At 40.7% G+C, this 19,702-nt stretch overlaps 1 protein-coding gene across 2 annotated transcripts in view; it reads left to right on the top strand.

Annotated features, from left to right (window-relative positions):
• The window catches only part of HTR7 (5-hydroxytryptamine receptor 7), a 77,947-nt gene extending 58,245 nt beyond the window's left edge, over positions 1 to 19,702 (top strand). The window contains exons 2-3 of one of the 2 annotated variants that reach the window (XM_037047323.1): positions 13,895 to 14,658; positions 18,051 to 19,702. In XM_037047323.1, the coding sequence (XP_036903218.1) occupies positions 13,895 to 14,657 (763 nt within the window). In that variant the 3' untranslated portion in view covers position 14,658; positions 18,051 to 19,702. The remainder of the gene's footprint in view (positions 1 to 13,894; positions 14,659 to 18,050) is intronic. The other variant, XM_037047322.1, reaches the window with a different exon arrangement.

The following is a 19,702-nucleotide window of genomic DNA, read 5'->3' as shown; positions in this document are numbered from 1 at the left end:
TCAGTCTCAGAGCTCATATCACTAAGGAAGGTGGTGGGGTTGTTTCATTCTTTACCCGCCTGATCACCTCGGAAGTGTGGATTTCTTTTTGTCCTTGATTGGCAGATAGGAGGATAAGAATGTTGTAGATGTTGTTTGAATGTATTTATGCTATTATTTATTTATTACTGTATAAATAAATGATGACAAAGCTCTACAATGGAATGCTTTTTTTAAATGCAGCTTTTAAAAAGCATGAGGGAGCTCTCGGTGCTAGTGTGAAAGTACTTCAGGATATATTGTTAAGTGAAAGAAGTGATGTGCAAAGTAGTGTGTGTAATATGCCATCTTATGTGTGAGAAAATGGGAGATAGAAGATCTGGTCTCATTTGCTTGCATTTGTACAAAGAAAAACTGGAAGAGTAGGCACAATTCTAATAGAAGTCACACATATGAGAGGTGGGGATGGGGAGGATGGAAGGGATTCGAAGATTTGTCAGTATACACCTTATTATATTTTAAATTTTGAAGTATGTAAAAACATTACTTATTCAGAGAATTAAGTTCACTGTACCGAATAAAAAAGAGAAATGCTCACCCTTGATACATAAAGAGAGTGGATTAGGAAGGTGAGGAGATGTGGAGGGCCAAGGTAGAGGCCGTTTCAGTAATTCACAGAGAGATAATGATTGTAGACTGGAGCCATGGAGACAGATAGATAGGATTTAGAGACATCGATGAGGTGAAATAGTTGGTACTGGGTTAATAAGTGGGAGGGCAGTGACGAATGAGAAGGAGGAGTCACAGATGACTCCTGGGTTTCCGGACCATGCCCTTGGATGAATTTACTGCGTTGGGGAAATAGGAAGAGGCTCAGTTCATGAAGATGATAATACGTTTGGACATGTAGAGGAGGTGTCAGACCCATAGAAGGTGTTTAATAAAGTCTGTTGAACAAAGAGATAAATAACATGCTGTAGAGATATCAAACTAGAGATGTGAAGAAGGCACATCTCTATTTTGGATTTTGGGGTCTGGAGCTCAATGGGGATGTCTTGGCTGGGGATTCAGATTTTGGGACCATCAACCACTAGAGGTTTTTGAAGCACTGGTAGTAGATGAGAACAATCAGGAACTAGAGGGTTATAAGAAAAGTGGCTTGGGACCCAGCTTTGAGAAATTCCAAAACCTAAAGTCATCCCAATGGAGGAGAAGGCAGCAGAGAAGACCCGGGAAGAGTGGACAGAGGGGTAGGAAACCTGGGAGGGTGTGGCGATACTGAACCGAGGAAAGAGTTTCAAAAAGGAGGCAGTGAATGCAGATGGTGGGCTGCAGAGCTATCAAGTCTGAGAGTGGAGAAACATCTACTGAATCTAGAGAGGTCATCTGTGATCCCAGCACAAGCCGTCTAGGAGGCCATTTGGGGTGGACGGTGCATTGCAATGGACTGAGGACCTCTTCCAGGGAATGGCCTCATCATCCTCTCAGTCATCCTGGCTTGAAAACTGATGAGCTTCTTCAACTCCTTCTTCATCTTTGTCTCTTTCTCTCATCCTTGCTAAACTATTTCCAAGTTATCTGTTCTTTTCCAACACTATCTTTTGCTTCTGCCTTCTTTTCTCCATTCATACTGCCACTGCACTAGCTAAGGTCCAGCCAGCTATCATGCCAATAATTCCACAAACACCTACTTCATGCTATGCTCTGTTATGTTTAGAGCATGACCACTCTAACCACTTTCTTCAGATGCTTTGCATTACGCCCCTCTTTCTCTCCTATTGAAGCAACTCAGGTTGCAGCCTTATTTGCTGGTTCCCTTCTGTAAAATGGGAAGGGAAGGAAGGAAGTCAGCTATGTCTCTTGAGTATCAAGTTAGGTAGTGGGTTGAGTGAAAGCCTACATACATGTTCTCATGCTGTAGGTGTTCTTTTCCCCTTCCTTACATGTATGGCAGTGAAAACCTGGGAAGGCTGAGTCTATTTTTCAGAGTACTTTAGCTAGTACAAAGAATAGAGCTGGAATTCAAACCTAATCTGACTGATGCAAGGTTTAGGTTGTTTTCATTTTGTCTTGATGTTGAGTATCACTGAGCCATGATGTGGAGATGGTACTTCTCCATACAGCCCGAGATAAGGAAGTGTGGAGAACCACACTACAGAGGTTGAGAGCGGAGAGTGTTTAAAAAAAGGTTAGGCAGTCTTTTTCAGAGAGAAGAGAAATCAAGAATGATCAGAAATGAGAAAAAAGAAACAATTTGAATTAGCAAAAATGAAGGTGGTCTTTTAAACTGCTTTAGAGTGATGGAGGTGGAAGCCCGGTTGTTGGGAGAATCAGAAGGCAGTAGGTGGGCAGTAAAAAGCAGCTGAGGTAGATGATGTGTTCAGTAAATTTGGGGTAAAAGGGATGATCACCATGCAGGACTGAGTGGAATACAGTTGTCCCCCGATATCTGAGAGGCATTGGTTTTAGGACCCCCACAGATACGAAAATGCGTGGATGCTCAATCCTTATATAAAATGGCGTAGTATTTGCGCATAACCTATGCAGTTCTCCTACACTTTAAGTCATCTTCCAATTGTAATACCGAATACAATGTAAATGCTGAGTAAATTGTTATTATAGTGTATTGTTTAGGGAATAATGACAAGAACAAAAAGGCTGCACTTGTTCAGTACAGACACAGCCATCACAGGCCTAACTACAAAGTACACACCAGCAGCAAAGTCACATTTTTTAAGAATATTTTTGATCTTCGGTCGAATCCGAGGTTGTAGAACCGGCAGATCTGGAGGGCTAACAGTTGATACATAAACCCAGGCACCCATGCTTACATCTGCAACACATTTATCTCTAGGTAGAACAGAATAAAAAGAGAGAGAGAGAATGAGTTTAGAAGTGAGGCCGTAGGGGAGGGAAGAAGCGTAGGCCCAAAGCCAGTGCTCTTGGTGCCCCTGCAGTTTCTAAACTGCAGGGGAGGTTTGGGTACTACTGAATAAAGGAAACTTCTGTTTGTGACAGTGGCATCTTCAACCTAAAGACGAGGAGTGTCAAGTTCTAAGGAGAAGCTGAGGTCCAACCACCACTACTCTGGAAGGTCGAGATGAAAGGGCTTTGAGGTCACAGTCACAGTGTAGATCTAAACTGCAGCTGGCTCCCAGCGCATCTACTCTCATTTCCTCTCCCCTGCTTTATTTTCCTCCATTGCACTTATAATTATCTGACCTCTTTTCAGACTTTGGGTCATGATCTGTTTGTTATTGGGTCATGAAATCAATTCAGTGCATTAAAATCAGCATTTTAAGAATCTGAAGTAGAATAGCATACAATGGAAGAGAGTGCAGTGCAAGTTATGGTGCCAAATAGGGTATTGTAAAACTTTTATTTCAATCTCATAAATAAATATGCATATCTATATTCATATACTTACGTATTTGAGGTCTGTCCAGAAAAGTCCAAGCATTGTTAACATAATGAGAACAGCTTGTGTGACATTGATCTAACCTGGCAGCCAAGTAGAGTAGACTGGAATGTGTATGCATGAACAATGATGACTTCACTATACTAATCAGTGGGGGTGATAGATGCTGTTGAGTGAGAAGGTGTACTGTGTGGCCGTGGCGTTCAAAATGACTGAGCTAGTAGAGCAACGAATTTGCATCAAATTTTGTGCTAAGCTTGAACATTCCTCCACAGAAACTATTTAGATGATTTAGAGGGCCACAGCTATGGGAAGCTGGTGATTGGCAGCTTCCTCACAAATACTCCCACTCACGCATCACATCTTGTGCAGAGTTTTTTTGCAAAACATGAAATCATCCAGGTGACTTAGCTCTTCTACAGCCCAGATTTGGTGTCCTAAGACTTTTGGCTTTTCCCAAAACTAAAGTCACTTTGAAAGAGAAGAGATTTCAGACTGTTGATGAGATTCAGGAAAATATGACGGGGCAGCTGATGGCAGTTGGAAGAACTGTGTGAGGTCACAAGGTACCAACTTTGAAGGGGACGGAGGCATCATTGTCCTGTGTGCAGTGTTTCTTGTATCTCGTATCTTCTTCAATAAATGGGTCTACATGGCTGGATACTTTCTGGACAGGCCTAGTATATTATACATTTAAAAAAATGTACAACTTAATTAAGGCATAAAAACCATGCTTATTTCACTTGTGGTTAGCAAGTACTGGGAGATAGAACTAATAACTGAGAGAATATAAACATGATTTCATAATGACCCTTTAGACTAAACTGGAAGCAGATTATTAAAATGAAATACATGAAGTAGAAGTCAAGTTCTTAAAGGTAAAGTTCTTAAGTGTAAAGTCTCTGTACTTGAATGAAGGAAGGTGTGGTGCATGTGATGGTGGTACATGGGGTGAAGAACCAGAGCAGTCAGTCCCAAACCAAAAGCCCTGGGCCTCTACACCTTGTCAAAAGAAAATCTGTGGGTGGTGGTGGCCCAGGACTCTGTACGTTTCAAAACTTCTTGCTAATTCTGACAATCCAACAAGTTTGGGAACCACTGACTCAGACTGAAGTTTTGCTTCCCATGAAGGAGGAGGTCTTATGGGGGAGGTATTCTAATGTACAAGCCCGTTTTTAGCTTCATATTCGAAAAACCACTGTATTTCAGAACAGTTCTACTCAGTTTCTCTTACCCCCTACATTATTATTCTGTAGCAACAAAACTCAGGAGAAATCATTTAATTATAGAACCATTCTCTATAATTTCTATACAGTTAGAACAGAAGACAGGCAGCAGAGTTAATTTGCCCTCTAATCCCTCTCTATGTAGATTATAACTCCCTAATACTCTTTTTCTCCACACCCCTACTTTAATGCAACTCCTAATGTGAGCTGCATACATTTCTCAATTATATAATACTTTGGGGCCTTTGTTACATTTACTGTATTTTAATACTTCTATGCATTTTAAAGTCTTAGAGCTTGATAAGCACCCCACATTCTAATTAACAGTGAGCATAAGATGTTAGTGTGACAAATATTAGCCGTGCATAGTAGGGAATATTCAGAATCCATCTAGGTTGCCTCCCCCCTCCCCACCCCACAAAGGTAAGATTTCTGCTGTACAAGATTTGGGAGAATGAATGTATAATTTAGACAAACACTTCCCTGAATACCAGTATTACTTTATGCAGTAATTATGGGATTTAAAAAATACCAGTGAGTTCTGTTTCCTTTGTGTGAATTTATGAGTGTAATAAAACATTTTAGAAAAGCTAATCAAATAAAAACAATCTAAGATTTAATTATCAGCTTTTTACAGATTTTATGAAGCAGATCATCTTTGTTGCCAAAATTACTTAAGTGACTTAGGAATCACAGAATCCTCTTAAATCTTTTATTTTGTTCATAGAATTAAAGTGATGGGTTTTTATTTTCTTTCTTTTTTTTTTTAGTATATAATCTTTATTATATTTTTCCTTTACCATTTAGTCCCCTTAAACCCCCCTCCACTCAGCAATCACCACCCTGTTGACCATGTCCGTGAGTCCTTTTTTCCTTTTCTTTTCTTTGTTTTTTTTTTACATTTTACATGTACACATGTAAAAATGTGTAAAAAAAAACATAAAGAAAAACCTTAAAACTACTCAAATCTCTACAATTCTGATAAAATTGCTGTGAATACCTTGGTAAATATTCTTCTCCACATGTCAGTGCACCCTCTGCCACCCTTTCCCCTCACACATGCATGCAAAGACCTAATTTTGCATAAAAGATTAATACGTGGCACTATTATTTGTATGTTCATGCTAGTGAATAGGAATTGTTTCCTATTCACTTTTTTGTTGTTTTCATATCAGTAAGTAGATATGCACATCATAGGTGACATGCCATCTATACATATGTAAGCGTTAGTTAATATCTGTATGTGCTTTAACTAATTTCCTGTTAATAGATGTTCTATTGTATATTTCCCCCTCTATTATGTGTTTAGTTAACATTCCTGCACATGAATCATTTTGCAACTGTGTAATTACATTCTTAAGGCAAATTACTGGAAGTCCGATTGCTTAGCTGAGTGGTAAATGTCGGTATACACCAATGACCAAGCTGCACTCCAGACTGTTACTGCAGTTGAATCTCTCACGGGGAAAATGATGGAGTGCTTGTTTTTTCACACTTTCTGAACAGTGGCTTTCTTAAACACTGATAGTGACCAAAAATTCTGTCACCATTTAAAACTTTTATCTCACCCTGACTGGTGTAGCTCAGTGGTTTGAGTGCAGACTGTGAACCAAAGGGTCACTGGTTCAATTCCCAGTCAGGGCATGTGCCTGGGCTGCAGGCCAGGTCCCCAGCTGGGGGTGCATGTGAGGCAACCACACATTGATATTTCTCTCCCTCTCTTTCTACCTCCCTTCCCTTCTTTCTAAAAATAAATAAATAAATAAATAGAATCATTTAAAAAATAAAAGTTTCATTTCTATGATTATTAGTGAAGTTGTACATATTTCCAAGTGCTTATTGATATTCTTATTTCTTCTTTGTTTATTTGCTGCAGTATTTTTACTGGGATATTCTTTTTTACTAACCTGAAAGAAAGCTTTTTCTAAAATTATATTTTATGGATTATGATATTACAACTGTATTAATTTGCCCCCCTCCACCCAGCATCCATCACTCTCTCAGGCAATCCCCTCAACATCTTTCATGTTTATGGGTCATGCATATAAGTTCTTTGGCTACTCCATTTCCTATATTGTACTTTACATCTCCGTGGCTATTCTGTACCTATCTATTTGTACTTCTTAATTCCCTCACCCTCTCACCTATGCCTCCAACATCCCCTCCAAAAAGATGAATATAGTGTAAGGAGCCTCTGGGACAACTTCAGGTATGCCAACATTCTCATCATAGGTGTACCAGAAGGGTAAGAGAAAGAGAAAGAAATTGGAAATCTATTTAAAAAATAATGGAAGAAAACTTCCCTAATTTGGTGAAGGAAATAGACATGTAAATCCAGGAAGTACAGAGGTCCCAAACAAGATGGATGCAAAGAGGCCCACTCTAAAAAGCATCATAATTAAAATGCCAAAGGTTAAAGATAAAGAGAGAATCTTAAAAGCAGAAGAAAAAAGAAGCTGGTTATCTATAAGGGAGTTCCCATAACACTGTCAGCTAATTTCTCAAAAAGAACTTCGAAGGCTAGAAGGGATTAGCAAGATATATTCAAAGTCATGAAAAGCAGGGACCTATAGCCAAGATTGCTCTACCCAGCAAAGCTATAATTTAGAATCAAAGGGCAGATAAAGAGCTTCCTAAACAAGAAAAAAACTAAAGGAGTTCATCATCACCAAGCCTTTATATGAAATGTTAAAGGGACTTATTTCAGAAAAAGAAGAAGTTCAAAACTATGAAAAATAAAATGATGGTAAACACATAACTATCAACAATTGAATTAAAAAAGAAACACAACAAACTAAGCAGACAGGAACAGAGACCGAATCATGAATATGGATAGCTTTGAATGTTAAAATATTTGGACTCCAACTTTGTGATTTGACTTTTAATTCTGTACGTAGTGATTTTTAAATTAAATGAAATATTTATTTTTGTTTTGTTTCTGTGTGTGAAATTTTCATCAAAAGTTTATTAATATGTCATTTTCTAGTTTCTAGCTTTTGTGTCATGGTTAAGAATAACCTTTTTCCTCTCAGGGTTGCAGAAATACTCATCATATTTCCTTACAGGAAATATGGTTTAATATGGTCTTAGGGTTTAATTTCTTCTATGTGATAATCTTTGATTCACTTGGGGTTTATTATTTTTTTTCACACTAAATATTTTATTTCAGGTTCTAACCCCATCGTAGGGCCTTTGCACAAAATCTTTGGAGTTCTTAGCATGTTTTTCTTTTCTTTAAAAAAATATATTTTTAATTGTAGTTGGCATATAGTATTATATTAACTTTGGGTGTACAACATAGTGATTTAATATTTACATACCTTATGAAGTGATCACCATAATAAGTCTAGTAACCATCTGTCACCATACATAGTTATTACGTTATTATTGACTATACCCTCCATGGGATGCGTTATATCTCTGTGACATTTTTCATAGCTGGTAGTTTGTGCTTCTTAATTCCCTTCCCCTTTTGTGTCCATTACCTTACCTTCTTGCCCTCTGGCAAACATCAGTTTGTTCTCTGTATTTATTGTGTTCATTTCTGTTTCATTTTTTATTCATTTTTTTAGATTCCATATGGAAGTGAAACCATGAAGTATTTGTCTTTCTCTGTCTGACTTGTTTTACTTACCTAAATACTCTCTGGGTTCACCCACATTATCACAAATGGCAAAGTTTCATTCTTTTTATGGCTGAGTAATATCCCATTTTGTGCGTGTACACCAGGTCTTTTTTATCTAGGTACCCATCAGTGGATACCGAGGTTGCTTCTGTATCTTGGCTGTTGTAAGCAACACTGAGATGCACATAGGGGTGCATATCTTTTCAAATAATTGTTTTGTTTTCTTCAGATAAATACCCAGAAGTGAAATTCTGGGTTGTACAGTAGTTCTGGTTTTAATTTTTTGAGGAAATACACTGTTTCCCATAGTGGCTACACTAGTTTACAATCCCACCAGCAGTCCACGGGGTTCCCTTTTCTTCATGTCCGGGCCAGTGCTTGTTGTTTGTTGTCTTTTCCATGATGGCCATTCTGACTGTTGTGAGGTGATGTCTCATTGTGGTTTTGATTTGCATCACCCTGATGATTAGTGGTGTTGAGCATCTTTCTGTGTGTTTTTGGCCATCTGTATGTCTTTTTTAGAGAAATGTCTGTTCAGGCTCTCTGTCCATTTTTTAATTGGATTTTTTAATGTTGAGATGTATGAGTTCTTTATATAGCATGGATATTAACCTCTGATTGGATATTTCATTTGCAAATATCTTCCGCTTTCAGTTGTCATTTTGTCTTGTTGATGGTTTCCTTCTCTGTGCAAAAACTTGTTAGTGTGATGTGGTCCCATTTGTTTATTTTTGCTGGTTTTGCCTTTGCCTGAGGAAACGTAGCCAATAAATACTGCTAAGACTGATGTCAAAGAGTTTACTGCTTGTGTTTTATTCTAGGAGTTTTATGATTTCAGGTCTCACATTTAAGTCTTTAATCCATTTTGAGTTTATTTTTGTATATGTGGTAAGAAAGTAGTTTTATTTGTTTTTTCACATGTATCTGTTTAGTTTTCCCAACACCATTTATTGAAGAGACTGTCTTCTCCTTTGTGTGTTCTTACCTCCTCTTCTTAATAAAGGTTTATTTTTTATTTTTAGACAGAGGAAAAAGGAGGTAGAGAAACATTAATGTTTGGTTGCCACTTGCGTGCCCCCTACTGGGAACCTGGCCCTGCAACCCAAGCATGTGCTCCAGACTGGGAATCGAACCAGAGACCCTTTGGTTTGCAGGCTGGCGCTCAGTCCACTGAGCCACACAAGCGAGGGTGCTTGCCTCCTTATGTAGATTAATTGACAATATAAGTAAGTGTGAGTTTATTTCCGGGCTCTTCTGTATGTCTGTACCCTACTGTTTTGATTACTATAGCTTTGTACAAGAGTTTGAAATCAGGGAGTGTGATTTCTCCAAATCTTTTTCAAGATTTCTTTGGCTATTCAGAGTCTTCTATAGTTCTTCATAAATTTTAGGATTATATCCTCTAGTTCTGAAAAAATGCCATTGACATTTTAATAAGGAATTTCACTGAATTTGTAAATTGCTTTGGGTAGTACGGCATTTTAATGATACTAATTCTTCCAGTCCTTGAGTATATTATATACTTTCATTTATTTGTGTTTTCTTCAATTTGTTTTATCAATGTATTATACTGTTCAGAGTATAGGTCTTTTACTTCCTTCATTAAGTTTATCCGTTGGTATTTTGTTCTGTTTGATGCAACTGTAAATGGGATTATTTTCTTAATTTTTATGATAGTTTGGGATTCATTTTTGAATAAGGAGAAAGGTAAGCCAGTTTTATTTTTACCTAAATTGCTAGCTAGTTGTCAGGTTCATGAATACCCAGTCTTTTACTACCAATTTAAAATGACTCATCTTACATTAAACTTCCTTATGTATTTGAATCTATTTCTGAGATCTTTTCTGTTGATCTGTTTACTTTTTTTAAAATTTTTTTTAAAATTTATTTACCTTTAGAGGGGAAGGGAAAGTGAGAGGGAGAGAAATATCAATGTATGGTTGCCTCTGGTGCATCCCCTGACAGGAACTGGCCTGCCACCCAAGTATGTGCCCTGACTGGGAATCGAACCGCGATCCTGTGGTTTGCAGGCCTGCGCTCAATCCACTGAGCTACACCAGCCAGGTGATCTGTTTACTTTTGAATAATTGTTATTGAAATTTTATTTCTGTGGCTTTATACTATTTATACGATAAGTGTTCCTTCATTTTTATTTTATTTATTTTTTAAATTATTTATAATTAGATTTTATTTTTAAATTTCAGTTGACATACTATATTATATTAGTTTCAGGTGTTCACCCCCATAATTAGACATTACCCACCTTGCTAAGTGATCATTCTGCTAAATCTTGTACCCATCTGATGCTACATGCAGTTATTAGAATATTATTGGCTATATGCCCTATATTGTACTTTACATGCCCATGACTATTGAGTATTTCCACATTTTAGTTCATTTTCAGGTTTCCTGTCTATTTTTGCATATTTACTTAATGCACATAAAAATCATTTGGTCAAAGTAACAAAAGCCTTGCTAGGTTTTTCAACTGGAGTTGTGCAATATTTTTTAGATTAATTGAGGGAAAATTGGTACTTCTTTAATGTAGATTTCCTTATTTAAAAATATATATCCTCCCAGCTCATGGATTCAAGCATTCTGTTAGTTCTCTTGGTAGCATTTAATGTTTGTTTATTTAGGCCTTGGCCATTTTGGTAGATTTTTGTAGATATTTTAATTTTTAACTTTATTTTTCTGAATGAAATTATTTCCTTCTATAATATTTTCCAACCATTATCTTATTTTAGAAACTACTAACTTTTGTTTATTTATTTTATTTCCAGACACTTGAATGCACTTACTTTTTTTCCTGATCATTTTTGGTTGATTTTAGCTTTCAAAAGTCTAAGTCGGACCCAGGAAACAAATGGAGTGAATGTAATCTCCTCACTGTGGGACAAAATTTGAGAACATTAGAGGTGGGGGGTGTGCAATAGGAGAGTTTGCGGAATGTAATTTGTTCATTCAGGAAGGGCCAAATATGGGTCAATGTCACCACATCCCCGACACATAGTATGTCAGGCTAAGTATGTTAGGATGAATAAGCATGCTGCTCATATGAGATTATTTGATATTCTTAGATGTCCTTGGTACTCAGTTAAACTCTCAGGATTCATCGCTGCGGATTCTGTATCGTTTATGCGCGCTGCAAAAAGGCTTGATTTAATTAAGTCCCATGATACTGGTTCCTGTTTGGGTAACGAAAATGTGAAGGATGGAAGGGAAAACTGAAATGTCTTCTTCAAGAATAGGAGTTTATCAGGTTGTGAATTATAGGCTTGCTAGTTTTTTAATATAATCTCGCAAATGAAATGTGACTTCTTGTCCTGTTGTGAGTAATCCTACTTCCTCCTCCCAACAAGTACCTGTTGCTATAACTACCCACCATCCCAACCCCCTAGGTGTTAGATGGTCTCGGCTGACAGTGCCATCTGGTGGCTACCTGGGGAACTGTGTGAACTAATCACTCTTCCTGTTGAACCTGCAGTCTGGGTTGGTATCCTGGAAGCCAGATCCAGACTTGGAAACAAGCAGTTTGTGCCTGAAGCAACAGGCAAAGAGAAAAGGTAAAGTCAAAGTCCCAGCAAAGGTTGCCTGTGGGAGCTGGGAACAAGGAAGGAGCCAGAAGGGCTATATCCACAGGAATTGATAGGCAGCGAGAACTAGGCCCAACGAGAGAGATCTGCAAAGGCATTCCAACTGGAGAGAGAACTTCTGAACTTCAGCAAAAAAAGGGGAACTCAGGAAACCTTTTTTTCCTCCCTTAATAGACTTGCATTCAGTCTTGGGGCAGGGATCAGTTTAATTGTGGGTTTCCAGTCAGTTTGCACACCTTTCTCCAGGGGTTTCCTTGATTATGTAAAAAAAAAATCTTAATTTTTCCCCATTGCTTGAAAGTTTGATAATTTCAGGTAATTCCCATAAGGCAAAGTTTACTTCACATTTCCCTTCTCTCACTCTCTTTTTCCTTTCCCCTCTTCCTCCCTCCTTTTCTCATCTTTTCCAGCTCTTATTCTTGCACGCCTGGAGAATCTCCCTCTGTCCCATCATTCTATTTGGGAGTCAAACATAGTCCTAGTTACAGCTGATAAACCCAGGGATAATGCAGTGGGCCAGCTTTCTCCAACAAAAGGGCAGGCAGATGTTGTGAAATGAAGAATGGGTGCTGCTCACACTGAGTCCTTGGAAGGGGTCTGGGATGCCAGCAACGTCCCCACCTGGCCCAGTCCTCCCGTTCGACCCCTGCACGAGTTCCCCTGTGCCGTGTATATCTTTGTGTGGTGTGTTCTCGGCCGTGTCCCCAGCATTTAAAAGTGCACCTGGCGTATAGAAGGAGCTCTGTTAGTATTTGTTGACGAAATAGATGAATATTCTCCATGAATAAGCACATCTATTTCTTTTTCCCGTATTTTTCTTTTGCCTTGTAAGTATTGCAGTGATGCTCATTTTCATTGTGAAGGAATGACTTTTGACTTTTGTTGGATAATTTAAGCTTATGTAACATGAGAGAATATTTCTAGCACAAAAATAATTATTTAAAAAATTTCAACCTTCCAACTGTGACAGACTTTCTGAAACTAAACTGTTGGTAAGTTGGGGACTCTCCGTACCTTTCCTTTTCATGCTTAAAGAGTGTATATTTTACACACAAATGAAGTAGGAAAAAAACCGTGACAAAATGACCAGCTTTTACCTGTCTTGGCTTCTCAAGTGCTCTTTGCATCCTCCCCAAAATAGAAGCCAAGACTGTTAAATATAGAGGAGAAAACAAATTCAGAAAGCTGACCATGATTAAGCATTTGGCAAATGTCTTACTGTCTGTGTTTTCTGTTTGCTGTGTCTCTTTTGCATTTGTAAATCCTTGATAACAGAGACAGAGCAATACTTATTCTCTGTGTAGAAGTAATCACAGAAGAAATGTTGGGTTTACCTAATAGTTTCAGAATTGTGCCCATGCCTGTGAGCCTTCTCAAGCCAGGAGAGATGGGGAGGCAGGCTGTCTTTATTTTACAGATTGTTCCTCTGGCATTACTCCGATGCGAGAATTTTCTGGGGGCAAAGAATGATCACTTGGTACTTTCCATTCCAAAACCTTAGGACTTTATAAATGTCTCAGAAATCTCTGTAATCTTAAGGAAGTTCTTCCGCTACAGCACAAAGGAGCAGTTAAAATGAATTTAAAGCTAGATTGTAATAAGGCAGCTGAGCAGTGGGTGCACAGTGCCAGGGTGTGCTAGACCTTGGTTCATTCGTGAGGATGTGTCACAACATCCTGCCTCAGGCTTGACTTTTGTTCCTGGCTGATTTTACTGACAGTGGTCATAGTGGCAGGGTGGATGTTTGGTCTTTAGTTCATTGACTACTTGGAATACAAGAAGCTACACGGTGTGAAAAGAGCGTGGAGTAGCGTCACAGGCACAGGGCTCTCAGACTGAATCTTGGCAGCGCCTCCAGCTAATTGTGTGACCTGGAATAAAATAGGTAACATCCCAGAGCCCTACCTTTCTTGAAAATGGGAATGACAGTGCCTACCTAGAAGGGCTGTTGTGCTACTAGGTATAAAGCCTAGCACCTGGCTAGTGGTGCTTCCTCGTTAGTGAGTCGTGATCACTGCAGTCACATGTTCTCTTTCCATTTCTTTGCTAGGTACCTGGGGATCACGAGGCCACTAACGTACCCCGTCCGGCAGAATGGGAAATGCATGGCGAAGATGATTCTGTCCGTCTGGCTTCTTTCTGCTTCCATCACTTTACCCCCCCTCTTTGGGTGGGCCCAGAATGTAAACGATGACAAGGTGTGCCTGATCAGCCAGGATTTTGGCTACACGATCTACTCCACCGCAGTGGCGTTTTACATCCCCATGTCCGTCATGCTTTTCATGTACTATCAGATTTACAAGGCCGCCAGGAAGAGCGCGGCCAAACACAAGTTCCCCGGCTTCCCGCGCCTGCACCAGCCAGACAGCATCGTCTCCCTGAATGGCATGGTGAAGCTCCAGAAGGAGGTCGAGGAGTGTGCCAACCTTTCGAGACTCCTCAAACACGAGAGGAAAAACATCTCCATCTTTAAGAGGGAACAGAAAGCAGCCACCACCCTGGGGATCATCGTTGGGGCCTTCACTGTGTGCTGGCTGCCCTTCTTCCTCCTCTCGACAGCCAGACCCTTCATCTGCGGCACAGCCTGCAGCTGCATCCCGCTGTGGGTGGAGAGGACATTTCTGTGGCTGGGCTATGCAAACTCTCTCATTAACCCTTTTATATATGCCTTCTTCAACCGGGACCTGAGGACCACCTATCGCAGCCTGCTGCAGTGCCAATACCGGAATATCAACCGGAAGCTCTCGGCGGCAGGCATGCATGAGGCCCTGAAGCTCGCGGAGAGGCCTGAGAGGTCCGAGTTTGTGCTGTAAGGTCATTTATCACTATTTTCCTTTCAATCCCCTCCACCCTGCAACCCCTTTATGGAGCTTCTTAAAGTGTATCTCAGAAAGTGTATCTCTGAATCGGTAGCTGGCTTGTTTTCTCCTAAGCACAGCAGACCTGAATTCACAATTCCATGAATTCCAGTCCTCTACCCAACAGAATTCTGAAAGCCAAAGTTAGGTACTTGGTTGGAGGACAAGGCTGATTTGCTGCTGAACTGCCTTTGGTATGCTTGATGGCGAGCAAGGTGATGTTTCTCTTCCTTTCTCCACGAATAATGGCCAAACTGTGTCCTTATATCTTCAAGAATTATAACGTTATCAGTTTCATTACTCTTACTCTTAGACCCAGCAAGACTTCTTTCAAAGACCTTATTATCCTTTACTGATAAATAAAGGAAGCAGAGCCACACAGACGAACAGCTAGGGAGTGTCTAGGCAGTGCTGCCGTCTCCTTAGGACTTGAGAACTGATGGAGGATTGGTGAGTTTGTCTAGGAGGCATTATGACTTTCCAGGAGGCGATTGCATAGGGTGTTGAGGTCTGAAAAAGGATTGCAAAGGGCCAGTGGTGATAAGGAAATGGACCTTTCCCGTGTAACCCGCATGTTAATGAGTCTGTCATTGTAAAGAAGGCGGGAGGCAGTACTGTAATTAGAATCATCAGCAGGTCAGATGGAGATTTGGCTTTAAATCTGAGGTGGACGAGACATCTTCATGTTTGCAAGTTGAGAGGAGAGACACTGGAATCAGAAGATTAACAGTGTTGGTGAGGGAGAGAGAGAGGGAGAGAGAGGGGTTTAGTGTGGATCCTGAGAAGGAGGAGGCGCTCCTTCTCCTCACTGTGCTTGGCAGGAAGGAATAGACCAGAGAACTGTGGACCACTGAGAGGGTCCTTCCCAGTCGTCTTGGCCACGCCCTTCATTTGACGGAAGTGGCTTACATCTGGGGAGTGAGATGTGGCTAAAATAACCCGCACATTCCACACTCTGCACATTTGCATTCAAGTAAACACCAGGTGGACAACCCCAAACAACTAATCACTCTACTGGAGTCTCCAGAAGAATGATGTGTCCAATGCACAGCTCACACCAAACCTTGTTAGAAGCCTTTGTCTCCTCCCCCTTCTCTCTATGGCTCAGACTCATTGGACCAGCTGGGGACTCAGGGCTCCTCCCACTAATCTCTTCAGCCCCTTTCTCCACCTCCGCCTGGGCTGCTTGGATTCTAGTCTCTTTTACTCCCCCACCCCCCGCCAGCTCCACCTTCTTGACTCCATTTCTTTCTCCTATGTCATTCTTCCTTTCCTGTGTAAGCAATCTATATTGCTACTTTCAACACTAAGTATTAGTATTGCTACTTTCAATACTAAACAAGCTATGTATTCCCCCTTTATTTGCATTTTCTTGATCAGCATAACAAGAGGCTTGGGAGTCTGGCACTCTAGTATTTTAATGTGCTATTCTGTAATTTTGTGCCCTTTTCACAAGTATTCAAATAATGATAACATAAAACCAAATGTGATATAAGGAGCCCTTTTTTTCCCTGCAATTTGTCAACTTTATGGATTTTTCTGCATTGCTTTAACTTGCTTTTTAAGCATCACGCTTTGATGGCTTTTGTTCTTTGGCATCATTATTGTGAAAATATGGAAACGCAGTTTCTAAAGTACTTCCATATAAAAGAATTTCATGAGATTGTTTTCCAGTAGCTCTTCTTTCCCCTCTCCCCTCCTCTGCTTGGTAATGGCCTTTCTCTTCAGACTCAGGCTTCCTGTCCACTGTAGTGGTTAGTCACGGAGGAGTAGCCTTTGGTTCCTGTGGTGAATTGTCCGTGTGCTTCTTCAGGGTCTGTGCTACAACTTTGGAGTCCAGGGTGATTCTGCCTTTTCTTTATGGAAACGGGTGATTAGAGAAGGCAACCAACGTGCATCCCGGTAGGAACTGGGAAGAAGCGTTGAGTGCCCCGAAGCCCTGGATATCTGTGGAGGGACGCTGCTTCACTGACAGAAAAAACAAAAAGTTTGCTATTTCCTGGATTTTTTTTGCCATTGTAGTATTTTCCTCACTACTAACCAGCTGGAATTCAGCACTTTATTTTTATGCAGTCATTGATTAGTAATAATAATAGCTTATTTGCTTCATGCTTTGCTTCATCTCTTTAAAGTCAGAAACGCAGTAGGAAAGACTCTCTCTTGCTTTTCCTAAGAAATCTTTTTTTAGATAGTAAATACACATAGCACAAAGTAAAGCCAGGCAGTCAGATGTGTATAGAAGAAGTATAAGCCTTGGGGGGATGTTTAGTGAGAAAATGCCCATGGTGACATTTATGAAGGTGATGATGACCTGGGTGGGCTTTGAATAGAGAGTAGCATTTTAACAAGAAAGGATGGCGGGGTGGAGGTGGGGTTGGGGCTGCCTGAGGCAGAGAAGAGTTTGGACAGAAGCAAGCGCACAGATGTAGATGGGACATGTCTTTAGCAGTACCTGGAGCTGGATAGATTGGGGTCAGCAAGGAGGGCCAGGTGGGCAGGACGGGTAGGGACTGTGGGTCCGAGCTGAAGTGTGGCCCCAGTCTTGTCCTTAGATGCTGTTGTGTGTAGTGGGGGGCAAAGTGAGAGATGGTGTCCTGCGGAGAAATTGATCCTATCACTGGGAAAAACCCATTTGTGTGGAGTCTTGGCAGTCAGGTGAGAGGGGCACTTCCAGTGGAGTGGAGATGCAGAGGCTGGGGGTGTGGTGCCCGACGTTGGACCTCATAGACCTAGCTCTCAAGAACAGGGGTATAGCCTGGTAGGTCAAGTTTTATGAAGGTACAGAGTCAGGGGAGTGTGGATCTAAAGGGACAGTGGCTCTATACCAAGGAGAAAGACTTTTCTTCCACCATTGGCCAGGACTTGTCCATGACTCATGCTGCCTCTGTGAACCTGGGAGGAAGGAAATGAGGGAGGTGGGGTCTCCTTGTCTCTCTACACATGGCTTACTGTAATGCACCCTTTGAGGTCTGAAGGGGAGAACACATCTCATTAGTGGTGATCATTATTCTTTTCAAGTGGGGTGGGTGCAGCAGTATTTTGCAAGGATTTTTGGGAGTAGCACCATTTTTGGCTGTGGCTGTATTATAAAAGTGAATTTCTAAATGGGTTACCTGGGGCTGATTTGCAAATAAATGAAGGCCCCGACAACTTACAACAGTTATGAAGTGTATTTAAAGAGCCACAACACTTTTTCTTTTCCTTCAGAGATGCTCATAACCCCTTAGAAGCCACAAATGCTTCAAATTACTGAATGCTGTAAAAATTAAATCCACCCGCCACAAAAGAGAAACATTTATGGTTCTGCTAAATTATTTTCACGTCTTCTCTCTCTCTCTCTCTTTATAGACAAAACTCTGACTACCGTAGGAAAAAAAGTCATGATTCATGATCAAAAGTGGAATCATGGAGACGAGAAAAACGAGGCAAGACAGAGGTGGAAACAGAACAAAATCATTTACTGAGACTGTGGAATGCAGCTTCTGTTTTTTCTTGGGATGGTTCGGAGTGACGAGCAGGGTGATCTGTTGTACAAGTGTATTATGAGGGAGACAGTGACCTCCCCTTCTTTTCCTGCTGTGGGTCAGCGCTACTGTGTGCAAATCAAGATAGTGCTCAGTTTAAGATAGCCAGACCCACTCAGCAGTAAGCTTGCGAACAGAGCCGAGTTCCAGAACGGTTTCTGATGCTTTGCGTTTGTCCAAGCCCACACAAGTGGAAGCAAGTTCCAATGTGCACTTTCCATGCTTCCGAGTCTAGGCATTGTAGTGAATGTTCAGGAATCCTTCATGAGACAGAATTAATCGTGGAGTAGGACAGAAGGGTGTTTTCCCAAGCCAACTGTGGTAAGCATAGTGTTGACTATGTTGCATGTCCTGTGTTAGAAAACAGAATCCCGTCATCAGCTCACACAAATGATTTCCCAGAGCAGTGTCTGTTCTAAGCTACTGTCAAACAGTTTGGCTTTGTGCAGGGTCCCTGTGGCCTCCCCACCAACGTACTTTCTTTGTTAACTCAGTCCTTGTTATGGTATAACTCAGGAACAGCTCTCAGGATGGAGAGAATCCTAAAACCTGAATAAAGCCTTTTCTTGTTCTCACACTTCTTTCGAGGGGTCCTGAGAGGTGAGCGGGGTTCCTTCCATGAGGACTTTTTCACCTAACCACACTGTTCGTTAACATGGGGGTTGGCACTGAACTTTTGACTCTCATTACACATGGGTGCACTGGGCCCACAGGCTGGTCCCTGGCTGTGGTTTTGGGAGGAAGTAGGGGAATAACAGGGTTTCCATGAAAGGTTGTGATACTTCTGGAAATGGAGCATCAATATGTGAATTCCCGTTGAGCGTCGCTGTGTTAAACTGAATCATATGAATTGAAGGCCACCTGGGATACTCACCGTCGGTAAACGCTCGAGAATACCATTCTGTTCCTTCTAGAGGATTTGTTTTTGTGTTCTCTGTATCTTAGGTCAAATGTGTGCTTGGCCAGTTCTGTTCTCCTGTGCTCTCCCTCCCTAAAGTGATAGGCATTAAGGGCGGACAAGGAAATAGAAAAGGTCCCTTTGCGGATAATATTTTTTAATGGAATTATGAAATATTGTGAGCTAAGGAGACAGAAAGATGGTATAATGGAAGAATACCTCTAAGGGGATAAAGTGAATGCAGACTTTCCTTTGATAAAAGAGACCTGCAAGAGAATATTATTTTCCTACCATAAATGTAGCTGTTTCCTCGGAGGATAATGTGGAATTCCAAAGTGGATTATGGATTTCTCCCAACTTCCATTGACGTTGCTTCTTACCAGACACGGGGCAGGATCTGCCTTTCCCGGAGGGGGAGGTGGGGCCCTGCCCTTTCAGACCCAGGCTGTACAAATTCCTGAACCGCAGATTTGCTAAAGTGACTGTAAATACTTATATTCATAATTTAAATGATTAATTCTGGTCAGATAAATGTTCAATTTGAAAATGTTTTATTACATTCCATCAAATAAAGTTTA

The sequence above is a fragment of the Sturnira hondurensis genome, unplaced genomic scaffold (assembly GCF_014824575.4).
Source record: "Sturnira hondurensis isolate 20B ecotype Veracruz unplaced genomic scaffold, ASM1482457v3 Scaffold0005563, whole genome shotgun sequence".
NCBI lineage: Eukaryota > Metazoa > Chordata > Mammalia > Chiroptera > Phyllostomidae > Sturnira > Sturnira hondurensis.
This window is presented reverse-complemented; position numbering and strand designations above follow the sequence as displayed.